The sequence below is a fragment of the Urocitellus parryii genome, chromosome 6 (genome assembly GCF_045843805.1).
Source record: "Urocitellus parryii isolate mUroPar1 chromosome 6, mUroPar1.hap1, whole genome shotgun sequence".
Taxonomy (NCBI): domain Eukaryota; kingdom Metazoa; phylum Chordata; class Mammalia; order Rodentia; family Sciuridae; genus Urocitellus; species Urocitellus parryii.
The window spans coordinates 195,286,265-195,301,585 of record NC_135536.1 but is presented as its reverse complement, the minus strand read 5'-3'; the positions used below and the strand labels follow the sequence as shown (position 1 = coordinate 195,301,585).

Genomic DNA, 15,321 nt, shown 5'->3' with positions numbered 1-15,321 from the left:
CACCAACCAAGATCCTGTCCTTTTTGAAATCAGCAAGGACGGGCTGGATCTGCAACTTGTCAATAGCAGGTGTCACCCCTGGGCCTGGGGCCTTCAGTTCTGCTCTGGTAGATTTCCTGCAGTTTCCCCAGTGTTTCATTCTTTTAGTTGTAGGTGGACACAACACCTTGATTTTATTTTTATGTGGTGCTGAGGGTGGAGCCCAGAGCCTCAGGTGTGCCAGGCAAGCGCTCTGCCCCGAGCCCCCCTCCAGCCCCAGTTTTCCACGCACTCCGCACAGGCTTCTTCGGGGAGGCTGCTTTCCCGTAGAGATGGTGGTGACGCTATTAGCACCAGGGTCACTGTGTTCTGGTACCTTGTTCTGGGGGACTTTCAGCAGAGGCTGCTCCAGCCACGAGAGTGTCCTGTGTGTCCTGTGTGTGGCTGTCCGTCCTGATGGCCATCCCCCTCTGTCTCCAGGCTCACCCTTTGTGGTCCTCTGGACCATGTGAATGTCAGAGAACACATCATGCCGTGAGGTCCAGGCAGATGACCATGATGGCTGCAAGGAGCCACTGTGGTCACCGGCAGGAACCAGAGCTCAGAGCTCAGAGCCGGCTCTGTGCACCCCGAGCAGTACCGAGGGGGAAAGGAGAGGGCAGGAAAGTGACGTCTTATGACTCTCCTGGTCCCGAGGTTCCCTGGATCGTGGGGGAAGTTCCACTTAGGTTCTCCCAGGAGTCGGAAGGTGGCTGGGGCTACGTCACCTGAAGGCTTGATTGGGCTTGAACCCCAAGCCGACTCCCCTGTGAGATGAGCATTGGCTGTGGGTGGGAAGCTCAGTTGGGACGGTCACCAAGGAGCACCTGACGAGCTCGGGCATCTCCCAGGGTGGTGGCTGGATTCTGAGAGGGATGTCCCTAAAGCTGTGTATGCCCCCAAAGCTGGTGTCCCCAGAGGCAGGAAACGGGAACTACCAGGCTAGTGAAGGCACACCACCCAAATGGCACATGTGACTTCTGCAATGATCAGCTGATGGCAGCACTCAGAGTTGGTGCCTGGACTTCAGTGAGTGGAGAAGGGAGGGCTCGGTAAAGTGCAGAGGAGGTACGAGAGGAGAGACCAGGTCACCACAGTCTTTAGAAATGTGATCTGCCACGTTGTCATCTCAACACCCTCGACGGCATCGGATGTGTGGAGGGCACAGTAAATATTGGTTTAATGAGTGAATTAAATGGGAGGGGTCAAATCCTGTACAAAAGAAAATTCCCAGTCCACAGGTGGAAACTGACTTACCTTCTTGTGTCTTAGCCCTCAGGGTGAGACCATAAAAACCAGAACTTACCTGCTGCATATTGCATAGATTCTGCCCCATGATGGACTTTTCCTCCACACTCCAGGGAAATCTGACTGTAAGTTCCTATGTATTGGCTGCTGGAGGCTGTTAGGAAAGAAGACTCTGGAGTCGGCTCCATTAAGGAACATTTGATGAGTCAATGAACCCCCAGGGAAGTCTGTGCAGGACAGAGCAAGGGATGTGGCTGGAAGTAAAAATTGGACTCCCATAAAAAGTTGGGCTAACGGTTCAAGTGTGGTGGCTTACCAGTGACTCGGGAGGCTGAGGCAGGAGGATCACAAGTTTGAGGCCAGCCTCAGCAACTCAGTGAGGCCATAAGCAACTTAGTCAGACTCTGTCTCAAAATAAAGAGGTAAAAAGGGCTGGGAATATGGCTCCATGGTTAAGCACCTTCTCAGGCTAAGGAGCTTGGTCTGTCCTGTAGCAGTCGAAAGCCTGTCAAGTTCACAGTCAGGGAGTTCCCGTGGACAGAACAGGGCCCTAGGAGACAGTTTGGCCTGGGGTGGAATCAACATGATGTCTTTAAAGTCTCATAGGTACAGAACTAGTTTGGCACCCCAGCTCAGTCACCCGGTCATGCCTGAGTCCTGGGCGAAGGCTGTGGCCTCTTGGTCTTCCTGAACCTGGCAGGTAAACATAGCCACCTGGAGGACTTGTTCTCTGGTTTAAGAGAGATAATCAATATCTAGTGGCAGATCAGAGGAGGAACTTGGTAAGATGAGTGTTATTTTTAGAATGAGTTTATTCCATTTATTCATCCAACAAATATTTACTGAGTGTTTGCTACCAGGAAGTGCCAGACACAGGGGCTAGGGACACGGCAGAGAACTGAACAGCATTCCTATTGGCACAGAGTTAAGATTCTAGCAGGGAGAGAACAGCGAATCCACAGCTATGTGGTGTGGCAGCCAGCAGGAGCACTTTGGAGGAAATAAAGCAGAGTAGCCAGCAAAGTCCTCTTGAGGAAATGCTATTTCAGCAGAGACTGGAATAGAGGGAGGAGGTCAAGGCTAGTGACTCCTCTGGTGGAGAAGAATTCGGGCAGAGAGAACAGCGAGTGCAAAGGCCCTGTCGGGGACATGCTTGCGATGTCAAGGAAGAGTGTAGGGACCCACAGAGCTGGGGAGAGGACCGAGAAACAGAGGGAGATAGAAACCGATGTGTGTGTGTGTGTGTGTGTATCTGTGTGGGTGTGTGTCTGTGTATGTGTGTGCATGTCTGTGTATGTGTGTGTGTGTATCTGTGTGGGTGTGTGTGTGTATCTGTGTGTGTGTGTCTGTGTATGTGTGTGTGTATGTGTGTGTGTATATCTGTGTGGGTGTGTGTCTGTGTATGTGTGTGCATGTGTGTGTATGTGTGTGCATGTGTGTGTATCTGTGTATGTGTGTGTGTGAGTATGTGTGTGTGTGTGTATCTGTGTGGGTGTGTGTCTGTGTATGTGTGTGAGTGTGTGTGTGTGTTTGTATGTATCTGTGGGTGTGTGTCTGTGTATGTGTGTGAGTATGTGTGTGTTTGTGTGTATCTGTGTGGGTGTGTGTCTGTGTATGTGTATGTGTGTGTATGTGTGTGAGTATGTGTGTGTGTGTATCTGTGTGGGTGTGTATCTGTGTGTGTGTCTGTGTGTGAGTGTGTGTGTGTGGGTGTGTATCTGTGTGTGTGTGTGTGTGGGGGTGTGTGTGGCGCAGGGTAGGACTTGGGATTTGGTCCCACAGGCCAGGAGCTGTCCCTGGAGGAGCCAAACTGTACATAACCTGATGTACGTAACCGACAGTAGCCTGCAGCTGCCCTGTGGAAGACCAACCCCGAGGATACGATATTTACTCTTTCTTTCCAGGTACCAAGTCCTCCTCCAGGGCCCTCCTAGGATCTGGGGTGTAGCCAGGAACGAAATGAAACCAGTCCTGGGCCCTCATGGAGCTTTTATCCCACAGTGAGGCGCAGTCAGATGACAGATGTAAATAAGGTGTTCCCTCCGACGGTGATGGAGCTCCGGAGGAGACGGAACTCAGAGGGGAAACACAGAGGCTGCCGTTCAAAACTGGATCATCAAAAACAAAGGGCTTTATTGAGGATGTCTGAGCCGCTTCTGGGGGGGGCAGGAGGGTTTCAGGCAGCTGGAGACCAGCAGGGACAAAGCGTGAGGCGGATTTCAGGAGGAGTGGGGGGCCAGTCTGGCTGGACGGTGTGGGGAGGACAAGTGGCTGTGGATGGGGCTGGTCAGTCGGAGGGGCCATGGTGGCCCGTGAATGAGACGGGAGCCACGGGGGTGTGGCACGGAGGAGCACAGGGTCCGGCCTGGGTGACAGCACTGCTCTGGAGGCAGCAGAGGAGGGTTAGAAGGAAGGCGGGGGAAGGGAGAGGTGCTGGGACCAGATGGGATGGCGGAGGCAGGGAGGGTGGATTCTGGAAGGATTCGCAGAACTGAAGGCAGAGCCAGCAGGGCTGCCCACACTGCTCTGGGGAAGAGAGAGGGAGTGGCCGAGGACAGGAGGAGTCCACGTGGTATGTGACTGTGCAGCTCTTGTCCTAAAACATGAGGCAGGAGCCATAGCTGCTGTGACGGAGGAAGGTGCTGAGCTGGGGCAGACAGGACACCTGAGCGGAAATGCTCCGACAGTGGGCAAACCCGCCACTGAGGCAGAAAGAAGGAGAAGGGAAAAGACACTGAGTACCCCAGACTCAGAGAAGGGGTTGGGCATGGCAATCGACACAGACTGAGCACCTACTATGTGCCAGGTACATTGCTGTGCTCTATACCATGATCACAGACAGCTCTTTAAAGGTGCCCACATTTTACATGAGTGGAAACAGGCCCAGAGGAGGTGAGGGGTGGCTGGATGCCACAGAGGGCAACAGTGGCAGAGGGACTTCCCTGTCCTCTGGTGGAGGTGGAAGTCAGGAGTGGAGAGAATCCCTGAGGGGTAGCCAGGTGTGACACAGGGACACCCATGACCACTTACTGAGTCGCGGCACACAGGTCTTCCTGAAGCCGGAGCTCAGAGGGCTAAACTCTTCTCCAAGGTCACCCAGCCTACGATGGCAGGAGTTGGCAACTCAAGACTCTGACTGCAAAGCTGTCTTCCAAACAAGAGGGTTTAAAACTGTCCTTAAAGGCCCTGGAGAGCCACAAGAGGAGATTCAAGATACTTCAAATAACGAAGCTCTCTGCTCCTTGAGGATTTTTGCACTGAAACCATGTGAAACAACTTTTTTTTTTCTTAATAAAGGATTCGGTTTGAACATTGTTACATTTATTTCATATTCCACAAAGGCCTTACTGTGAAGTAGAGGAGGATGGAGGCTGGAGAAAAAGCCACTGAATTTAGAAATGGGGAGCCTAATGGTGGCCTGGGTACAGGGGGTCAGCACACTTTGGTTGCTAGCAACAGAAACCAACTCGCTATAGTAAGCCGAAACGGTATTGAAATTCACGATGAAAGCAACATTGAAGGAGCTTTTCGAAATGCACTCAGGAGGCCACTGGGAAGCTGTCCCTGTGCACTTTTCAAACTGGTGCTAGGAATGTGAACTTTGGTTACCCTTGCCCTTTGACTGCAGGCATCTTGAACAGGTGATTGCATTGTGCCCGGAGACTCAACGTGTGCCTATCGAGAGGTTTCTGGACCTTTGTTTTATGGACAGTTTTAACTAAGCATAAACATTCTTTTCTTTATCTTCCATGGGTTACACTAGCCTCTGTTATTCAGTACCGGATCTTTCTCAATTTCAATAGAATTCCCTACAGAGAGATTCTACCTCTTTCTACTGTTTGCCCATTTAAGCTCTGACTTCTTTGGAACATTGACTCAGAACTCTCTGAACCTGTGTCTCCTGAGTTACAATTACAAAGACCTCAAATAAACACCTCTTTACTTCTGCAGTTGCTACGTTTGCACTGATCAACAAAGAAACTTAGGACAGTGGTGCGGAGATGTACTGGGTATCCATTCTCTCTTCCTAACAGCTCCTTTAAGTTAGCTAGGGCTGAATTCAAATACTTGCAACCAATAGCACTAACTGATTGGGGTTAGCTCACAGAACTGAAGGGAAACCTGCTTTGGAAAGGATGGTAAACAAGGAAGAACTGAGGCCTTCTCCCGGCACCTCTGAAAGAGCCCAGGTCTTTCGTCCTTCCTTGTTCAAGATGAAAATTCCAGGGACAACATCTGATCAGCTATTCTGTGGGGACAGATCAGGCACTTTGATTGACAGTCCCCCCTGCCCTACTATCCTGGTAGACGAAGTTTCACTTTGCCAAACCCAGATCAGGGCACTTTATCAGAAAAAGGATAAACAGATGGTAGGTGACAAAACAAAATAGCCAATATCCCCAGAAAGAGAGGACAGAGAGAGGTTTCCATAAAATGAAATTTGATTGAGTCCAACAGTTTAAGAGGACAAGGCTCCATTGTGTAGTTAAAGACAGCTGTTAGTTCCTGGGAATTTCTCAAATCTTCACCATTAACTTGTTTACGGTCACTTTAGAGTAGGCGTGGCCACAGGTGACTAACGTTGCCTCCCTTTATAAACTTTTCCTTCTTTCCTTTACTATTTCCTTCCTCTTCTTCCTTGATAAATATTGCTTTACACTCATGAAGTCATGTCCAAAGTTTTGGATGTATCATCTATTTTAACCTTGGATGGTTCTGTGTGTGCAAATGCGTCTGTGTGTGTGATAGTGAAATAACTGGGACTGCATGAGCAAAACGTATTGCTATCTTCCTTCTGATTGACTGGCTGTGTTCCCTTCGGCCAATCACTTTGTCTACCTGAATCTCCACTTCTTTACCCGTAAGATACTCGGTAAGATTTTTACATACATGCAAGCTTACTACATGCTCATCCACAGGTTACAAGGTAAATGACCTCTCTGGACCAGCAGGTAATATCAACTGAAGTAGCTGGGGGCAGGGCATGTGAGACAATCAGGAACGGTGGGGATAATGGGGAAATGGAAAGAATGCTTCTTTCATAAAGAGAGTGGCTTCTTTTAACTCTAGGTCACAACATTCATAGTGTGGTCTCTTAACTAGCGGTATCACCTGGAAACCTCTCAAATGCACATTTCTATCCCAGGCCAATTCATCAAAACTCAGGGGAGTGCCAGGCACAGCGGTGCACATCTATAATTCCAGTGACTCTGGAGGCTGAGGCAGGATGATCGTAAGTTTGAGGCCAGCCTCAGAAATTTAGCAAGACTCGGCAACTTACCAAGACCCTGTCTTAAAATAAAAAATAAAAAGGAATGAGGACTGTAGCTCAGTGGTAAAGCACCCCTGGGTTCTAACTCCAGTATCAAAAATAAAAACAGAAACCAAAAACCCTGCAAAACCTCTGGGGGTGGGGTGGGGTGCTGCAACCAGTGTTTGAACAAGCCCTCCAAGTGACTCTCACACAGGCTGCTCTGAGACCACACTGTACCCGAGGGCTGCTATGTACAGGCTGAGGACCGGGCTGCCAGGTCTTGTACTTTTTCCAAGAGAAAAAAAGAGGTTTATTTTTATGTGAAATTCCCCACGTTTAAATCTTGGCAACTAATTTAAATTTTAAAAATGTTCTGTGTGGGCTAACGATACATGTGCTATAGCTGGATTTGCCGCCTCTGGTCTCTGCTCTTCCCTTTCATCCTTAGAATAATCTTATGAGATGTCATGGTGTGCTCATTTTGTGGAGGAAGACGTAGGTCCTAAAAGTGAAGTGCTCCTCGGAGTCACAGCCAGAAAATGGCTAACCCCTTCGTGAGACCGGGATGCATTTGGTTTTAAAGTCTCTGCTCTTTTTACTTATGCAAAAGAGAAAACAATATGACTTTTCATATTGTGGCTCTGACACCGCAAAAACTAAACATCTGCTGCCATCGACCTATGAAATGTTCTTTCCATCCTTCTACCACCCCACCCCACTTCCTGAGCCTCACACTAATCCGCATTCTTTTAAGAATGAGCCAGTCAGCAAGGGGGGGGGGCTCTGAAGAGGTGGGAGGGGCGAGGCTGGCGGTTTCTTGGCCAGGGGGTGCTGGATAGGTCCTGGACAATCAGCCAGCAGCCTGCTGGGCCATAGGCTGAACCCAGGGGCTCACCACAGTGTCCTCTGCGGTGCCCTGAGTGTCGGGAGTTTGCCCAGGGCTGTGTCTCCCCCTGGCTCTCGCCCTCATGGCTGTTGACTGTTCTGAGCTCCGAGCAAATAGTCCTGGCCCCTCCCTGCAACGGCATGTGTCCAGGGCTGAGGCTGGGCCTGGGAAGCTGGGGGAGACATTCTCAGACTCTTTCATGGACACCCATCATGGGAACGGTGGCTCATTGTACCCACATCAGCAAACTACTCACCCGTCCTCCTGATTTTCATTGTTCCTGACCCCGCTAGCCACCAGCAGCAAAGACTTCCCTGGCTTTCCAGAACCTCAGATTACTGGAGCAAGAAAAATGTTTGAAGGCACTTCTTTCTAACTCCCTTGGCAACCGTTTTGACATTTACCACCCTGGATTCTAAAGCTCAGTACATACAGTTGTCCCTAAGTATCTGCAGGGGATGGGTTCCCGGATCCCTGTGTATATCCACCCACAGATGCTCAAATCCTGCATATAAATAGGAGCAATATTTGGATATAGCCTGGGAGCATTTCACATGTACTCTGAATCCTGTATAATTGCTTAGAATACCTACTGCAATGAAAATGCTATGGAAGTGGGTGTATACTGTATTGTTTAGGGAATAGTGGAAAGAAACAAGTGTGTACACATTCAGTACAGGTGCATTTTTTTTCCCAAGTGTTTTTCAACCAATGTTGGTTGAATGCAAGATCATGGAAGCCACAGATGTGGAGGGAGAGGAGGGGAGGCTGTACTAAACAGTCTCCTTACCTGTTACTGAGCACTAGAGGCCACTTATGTAGCACCTATTGAGTGCCAGGCCTGGGGTTCCTATGTCAATCAGTGTGAACTTACCTACCAGGAGTACATATGTATTCCACGGCAGGTCCATTAATGTTGAAGACGAATGTTTATGTTATAGATGACAAAATGGTCGTTCTGAAGGGAGAAGTAAGTCACTTGAAGACCCTCGGGTGGAAAGTGATGGAGGTGTGTCAAACCTAGACACCAGAGCTCAGTGACTCCTATGGACTACTTTCTCCATCCCAAGTGCCCATGTGTGTATACACCCGGCGAATATTTATGATGGAGTGGGAAAAAAAGGCCCCCAAACAAGGCCTGCAGGGAGAGATCTGGGGTGAAATAGACTTGTCTGCACAGCTTTGCATGGGACCTTGGTGGGGGGTGCGGTCCTAAACCTCTGTACATCACTTTATTGTATTCAGTTGGCAAGAATAACCCTCTTGTCAAAGGCTGCTGGGAAGATCCAGGAGCACAGGAGCACGGTACCTGGGGGCAGTCAACCCCGATTGAGTGGTTGACTCAATAGAAATGCACCCAGCATGGCTGGGAACTGCTGACAGTCTTCCACCTCCAGGGGCCTGTTCCTTGTCAGATGGGTTCATTTATCCCCGACAGGCGCCATTTCTACAGCCTGCACTATGTGCTCCGCATCACCCCTCAGCCCTCCACCACCAATCCTTAAACAGGGATCTGCACTCTGATCCCACTGACCCCAAGTCCAATCGCTTAATCCTCAGGGTCTCTTGCCTCCCTGTGGCCTTGCTCTTTCCCCCTCCAACCCTCAGCCTTGGACATACCAGGAGGACTCCAGTGGAGCCCTGGGCTTGGACTGCGCTGGCTTCCCGCTGCCCTACCCTGCCCTCAGGCCCCAGGAGGGAGGAAAGGAGGGGGGAGCGGACAAGGGTCCGGCTGCAGCTGGTCGAGTTGCTCCTGGCCTGGAAGCTGCTTAGGTTCCTGGTTCCCACCGGGGCCAAGAGTGACACCTGATCCCGGGGGATTGTGAAATGGCATGAGGTGGCAGTGCTCCCGCTGTGCCCATTGGGCTCTTAGGCCCCCACCGCACCCCCTAGCTCGGCCCCGCCCCTGCCCCACGCCCCCCGCGCTCGCGGTTAAATCCCCCCACCCGGCTGCAGCTGCACCTGCACCCCGCCCCGGCGCAGCACCATGCCTGTCCCTCGCCTCTGCGCGCTGGCCGCCGCCCTCCTCCTTGGACTGCTGCTGCTGGGCCTCCCTCCGGCTTCAGGTGAGTGGGGCGGGGAAAGACCGGGTGCCCAAAGGGCCGAGCCACCTGCGCAAGACCGAGTCAGGCAGAGGTGTAGCCTCGCTGGGGGCTGGGGAAGTGGGGGTTCTTGGGGCGGAAGTGGGGACACCCATGAAAACTAAGATTTGGTGATCTCTGGGGCCTAAAGCTAGTGACCCTTGGAGCTCGGGTGTGGAGCCTGGGGGTGGCGAGACTACCAGGGGCTGAAATTTGGAGGGGCGGGGCGGGTGCAGAGGGCGGAGACGGTGGCTGCCCTGGAGCCGGGAGCCGTCTAGACGCAGGAGTCTCCCAGGCGCTCAGGTGTGCAGTCCCCTGAGGACTGAGATTTGAGGATTTGAAGCCACGCCTGGGGACCTCCTGTATTCCCAGGGTTGGGGAACCCCTGCCAGGTCTTGATGGGATGGTGTGGGCCTCTAGGAGCTTTTAGAGGGTCCCCAGGGCCGGAAAGTGAGAAGGCCAAGGAACTGAGATTTGGGGGTCCTTGGAGTGGGAAGCGGGCATCCTCTGGGACTGGGGCCCCCGACTGACCCTCCTCCTGCCCTGGCCCGTCCGCAGGCGCGGGGGAGAGGGCGGGCGTGTGCCCGCAGCTGCCGGCGGACGTGAACTGCACCAAGGAGTGCCTCTCGGACAGCGACTGCGCCGACTACCGCAAGTGCTGCCGGGCCGGCTGCGGCTCCGTGTGCTCCGTTCCCAACGGTAGCCCCCGGCCACCCGGCGGGGACGGGGCGGGGCCGCGGAGGAGGCGGGAGGCGGGAGCGCCGCGTCCCGGGAAGGAGGGCGCCCCTGCACCCGGGGACCCCGGAAGGTCCGGGCGGGTGAACCAGATCCGTCCCCGCCGTCCTCCCCGCGTGGGCGGCGGGAGGACAAAGCGTCGCCGGAGCCAGGCGGAGGGCGAGGGCGGTCCCCTCACCCTGGCTGGATTCGGTTCTCTGGTGCGTGACGGCTTCCGGGCACGCGCAGCGGGACACTGTTCCGGGCAGCCTGGGGACCCGCTGCGCTTCCTTCCCGGCCGGCCAGGGCCTGCGGGAATCCCGGGCGGCCTCGGAGCTGGACCCGAGGTCCCGACGCCCGGCTCTCAGCTGTCCTCCCCTGGGCCTCCCCACCCTGGGGACCAGGGCTAGCAGCCCGGGCCGGCGAGACTCGCAGGTTCCTCCCTCTAAAACTTCCCAGATTGAATGAGCCCGCATCTTGACCTGTAGACGCGAGCCGCGGAGGGAGCCGTGGTCCTGCCCAAGGTCGCAGTGCCATCCCGTGGCTGAGAGTTCAAGTTTTTACAATTTATTTTTTGTGTTTGCTATTTACTGGTGAGAGGATGGAAGAATATGCCACGACCTCTCCCTGGGCACCGTATCCTCCTTCTTTTTTTTAAATATTTATTTATTTTTTAGTTTTCGGCGGACACAACATCTTTGTTGGTATGTGGTGCTGAGGATCGAACCCAGCGCCCCGCGCATGCCAGGGGAGCGCGCTACCGCTTGAGCCACATCCCCAGCCCCTTATCCTCCTTCTTAATCTTTAAATTTATCTCTCTCTTCCACCCTAAGTACCCAGAAAGGGTGCCACGGTGCTCCGTCGGGTGCTCGCTGGGGCGCTACTCTCTGCACCAGGCTGTGAACTCTGATCAGGGCGAGATGTGGCCTTGGCATGGAATCCAGGCTTCTCATTTCCCAAAGGGAAAAACACGAAAAGCAGGGATACCATCTGGGGGAAGGGGCGTGCGTGGGAGGGCGGCGTGGGAGACCAAGGTACTGTGATTACTGGTCTTTATCCAGAATACAGCCTCTGCGATTTTTCCTCTTGGTTATTTCCCCATCAAAATGCCAGCCCAAGCTGGGAAATGGGAGACCCGGGACCCGTGAGGAGGGCAGAGGGAGGTGGAGGCGGGCTTGCCCACTAGGGGGCAGCATCTCGGTGTGGAGACCTAGTGTGGACCTGAGAGGGAGGACCAGAAGACATGAGGACTGGGAGAGGAGGTCAGAGGCAGAGCCAGGTGGAGGGGCAAGAGGTGTCCTGTTGTTGGGTGGATAAAGAGGCACAGGCCAGAGAGCTGCCTGGGCCGGGGGAGGAGCCCGGAGGCTGGAATCCCAGCCCTGGCCTTTCCAGGTGTGTGATCTTGAGCAAGGTGCTTTATCTCTGAGCTTCTGCTTTCTTGTTTGCACAGTGGGATTGATATGAGGGCTAAATGAAGTGGACATGGAAGTGTCCCATTGATGCGGGGACATTCTGTGTACTTAACAGAGCTCTTCCTTGTTTATGCCCTTTTAGTCCCAGGGCCACCTGTTATTGAGAGCGTCTGCCCTTTTCAAGGGAATGGGTTTCTTTGTGAGGGAGTCAGGACTCGGTCAACCAGGCTTGAGGTCACCTTCAGCCAATCAACAAGTTCTGGGCCTAATTTTACATTTGGCTGATCCTGGCTTCCTTCTCCCTGACCCAGAAGTAGAGTGGTGTGTGTGTGTGTGTGTGTGTGTGTGTGTGTGTGTGTATTATAGAAGGCTGGGCTCAGGTCTTAGTTTACTCCTGAGCAGCAGGGTGCTGCTGGGTGGCACCTCTCTAGGCCATGTTTTTCTCATGCATGATATAAATAGGGTTAGAAATATCCCCTATGGCTGGGTGTGATGGCCCATGCCTATACCCATGCCTCCCATTGACCTGGGAGGCTGTGGTAGGAGGATTGCCAGTTCGAGGCCAGCCATAGCAACTTAGCAAGACCCTAAGCAATTTAGCAAGACTCTGACTCTAAAGAAAAAAAAATATGTGTGTGTGTGTGTATGTGTGTGTATATATATATATGTGTGTGTGTGTGTGTGTGTGTATATATATATATATATATATATATATATATATATGAATGAATGAAGGCTGGGGTGTGGTTCAGTGGTAAAGTGCCTCTGAGTTTAATTCCTTTTACTAAATAAATAAATAAATAAAAGAAAAAGAAAGGAGAAATAAAAAAGGGAATATCCCCTACAATGGAAATGGAATGGTTCATATGAAGATTAAAGGAGATAACAGGTTTCCATAGAGAGCACACAGCACATCTCCGCAGTGTTTGCTCTAGTGTGCATGTGTGTAAGGATGTGTGGTTTTATCTGTGCATTAAGTATGGAGGGCCACGGTGCTGAGTGATTTTGATTGGCAGTGAGTCAGTGGAAGTAAGTGAAGAGAAGGTTGAGTGTGTAACTCCTCTCGTGTGCTCAGCCCATTGGGTGATCCTGCACTGTGTCACCAGCCGTGCCAGGTGCTGGTTTTAGCAGCAGGTGTGCAGGGGGCTGGCACACACACTCTGAAGCTAGATGTCCTGCGCGGTTCAAATCTTGCCTCAGTCCTGTGTGACCTTAGACAACTTAACCTTCTCTGTTAAGGAAGCAGCTGAGCCCCAGGTAGGAAAGCAGGAGCATTCCCTTCCTGGGGCTCTTTCTTTGCCTCAGTTTCCTCCTCTGCAACACGAGGAACTATTAACAGACCCGTCCTCCTCTCCTAGGGATTTTGTGAGATTCGAATGAGCTAATATGTGTCAAGTGCTTAGAATAAAGCCTGGCCGACAGCAGGAGTGAAGTCATTTTAATAACTACTCATTATTATTACAAAGTAGTTTGCTCTTTGGGGGGAGAAACAATGTATGTTTGCTTCCATTGCTTTTGCAACCACCCCCTGAGGTGCGTGACACTGACACCTGAGGCAGGAGGGATTTCTGGCCCCAGTCCACAAATGGCAGAGCAGGGACTCAACTGGGGGCTTCTGATTCTGAAGCCATCTGGGAGCAGAAGGACGGAACTGCAGGTGACTTCCCTGGCTCAGGCCCCCACAATCAGAATTCCCAGGCAGCTCCGCTGTTTATGAGTCAGGGTGAGGGCTGTGGTGGATCCTGCTCTGGCCGTCACCTCTCTGCCCCCCTTTGACCTGCCTCCTCTTACTCCTTTTTCTACCCAGAGAAGCCAGGTTCCTGCCCCAATGTGGACTTACCCCAGCTTGGCATCTGCCAGGACCAGTGCCAGGAGGACAGCCAGTGTACTGGTCCCATGAAATGCTGCCGCAATGGCTGCGGAAAGGTGTCCTGTGTCACACCCGACCCCTGAGGTAGGTGGGCAGAGAGGAAGGTCAGGCATCGGAATCCAAGGACGACGGTACCCTCGGCAGGTGAAGCGGGAGACCTGTGCACATGGAGCTCACGCGCTGGACTATTTACTTTAATTCGTCCACAGTTACTGATTGAGTCGTGTGCTCTGACCACTCTGGGGCTCTGGGGATGCTCCATGAGTGAACAAATTGACAAAAATGTCTCTCGGGTGGGGTTTACAGTCCAGTGGGTGATAAACCAAGTAAGTCAGCAAACAGATTTTGCAGCATGTTACACGGAGAAAGGGCCCAGGGGAGGGGAAGACAGGGGACAGCAAGTGAAGGCCTCACCAAGAAAGTGGGAAATGAGGGAGCACCCTGTGGGGATGTCCAGGAGCGTCAGGTACAGGGACGGTGGGTGCTAAGGCAGGAGCATCCCTGGGGTGGATCAGGGTGCAGGCAGGGCAAAGAGGTGGCTGGGATGGAATGTGCTGAAGGCAGGTGGGGCAGAAACAAACCAAACGCTTGGTTGGCCCGTTGGGTGACCCTGCCCTGTGTCACCAGCCATGCCAGGTGCTGGGACACAAAAGTGACCATTGCCCATCCCCAGAGCTTGAAGCCCAGGAGCTGAGGCGGATGGGTGGATGACATGCCTCGTGCCCAGAGTCAGCTCCTGGTGCCGTGGGAAACAGAAACATCACGCAGACGGGTGGGGGAGGTGGACAGATGGAGCAGACCAATGGGGGGGCTTCCCGGGGAGGTGACCTGAGCCACAACTAAAAGGTGAGTAAAAGGTAGGTGGCCCTGTGCAGTGCAGTGGGAGAGTCGTTGCAGGCAGAGGGAACCAGAGGAACTTGGAAGTGCCCTTTGGTTGAACACAGTTTCAGCAAAGGAACCTGAGGGTCACGGATGAAACCCATTGAGTGCGAAGAGGAGAGACCTGAAGCCTTGAGAGGGAGGACCTGCCCCAGGTCCTGCGGTTTCAAAATGTGCTCTTTAGTGGCTAAGAGGGAGCCATGGTTTCCCGGGGCCCAGAGCTCTCCTCTGGTGCCAGCCACATGGGTGGGTTTTGCAGGCAGGAAGACCCAGGTTCACATTTCAGCTCTGACATGTAACTGGCCTTCTCACCTCCCCAAGCCACAACTGTTTTGCTTCTAGAATGTGAATAAATGAGATCTATTTGACCAGCTCATCTCAGCTTAGTGTGTGCCATGACACCGAAATGGCAGTTCCTGGCGGTAGAGGGATTCCTAGCGGGGTGAAGGCCCACCGTCCCTCAGGAAGGCCACAGTGGTCAGTCAGGACAGGATATACCCAGGTGCGTCCTGGGGATGATGGGAAGCAGAAGAGATGAATCTAGAACCTTCAGGAAATTGCAAGCAGTTGAAACTTTGCTGTGTATGAGTGGGATGGTGGGTTGGGAGGAGTCGGTCCAGGATTTATATGGCTGCTACTCCTGTCCAGTGTGATGGATGTCATTTTTGATGCTATTATTACGATTCTTTTCCTCCAGCTCCAGCCACCACCAGCCTGAGGAGTGGGGAGGGGAAGCTTCTGCCTGGCCACACATCCGGCCCCTCGTGGCCACCCTCCCTTCTGGGTAGCCCCTGCACTCCTTCCTGGGCTGACCATGGCTTCTCCCTTCTCCCGCCAATAAAGTGACTGCTTTCAGCATTGGTGACATCATAGCTTCTGTTCTTATCATCCTGTCCCTGTTTCCTGACACTTGGGTTGGGGTGGGTGGGGGCAACCAGATGGTCCAGGCGTGAAGTCCA

At 52.8% G+C, this 15,321-nt stretch overlaps 1 protein-coding gene across 1 annotated transcript; it reads left to right on the top strand.

The window, feature by feature from the left end:
- Positions 1-9,393: 9,393 nt before the first annotated feature.
- Wfdc2 (WAP four-disulfide core domain 2) lies at positions 9,394-15,199 on the top strand. The gene is made up of 4 exons (XM_026408369.2): positions 9,394-9,472; positions 10,046-10,186; positions 13,421-13,567; positions 15,060-15,199. The coding sequence occupies exons 1-3, from the start codon at positions 9,394-9,396 to the stop codon at positions 13,564-13,566; spliced, it is 366 nt and encodes a 121-aa protein (XP_026264154.2). The 3' UTR covers position 13,567; positions 15,060-15,199.
- Positions 15,200-15,321: the final 122 nt, after the last annotated feature.

Excerpts from the sequence above, each read along its gene's own strand:
- Wfdc2 (XM_026408369.2), top strand. The coding sequence starts at position 9,394 with ATGCCTGTCCCTCGCCTCTGCGCGCTGGCCGCCGCCCTCCTCCTTGGA. Across the intron at positions 9,473-10,045 it reads GGGCCTCCCTCCGGCTTCAG|GCGCGGGGGAGAGGGCGGGC; the intron begins GTGAGTGGGGCG and ends GCCCGTCCGCAG. Across the intron at positions 10,187-13,420 it reads CGTGTGCTCCGTTCCCAACG|AGAAGCCAGGTTCCTGCCCC; the intron begins GTAGCCCCCGGC and ends TTTTCTACCCAG.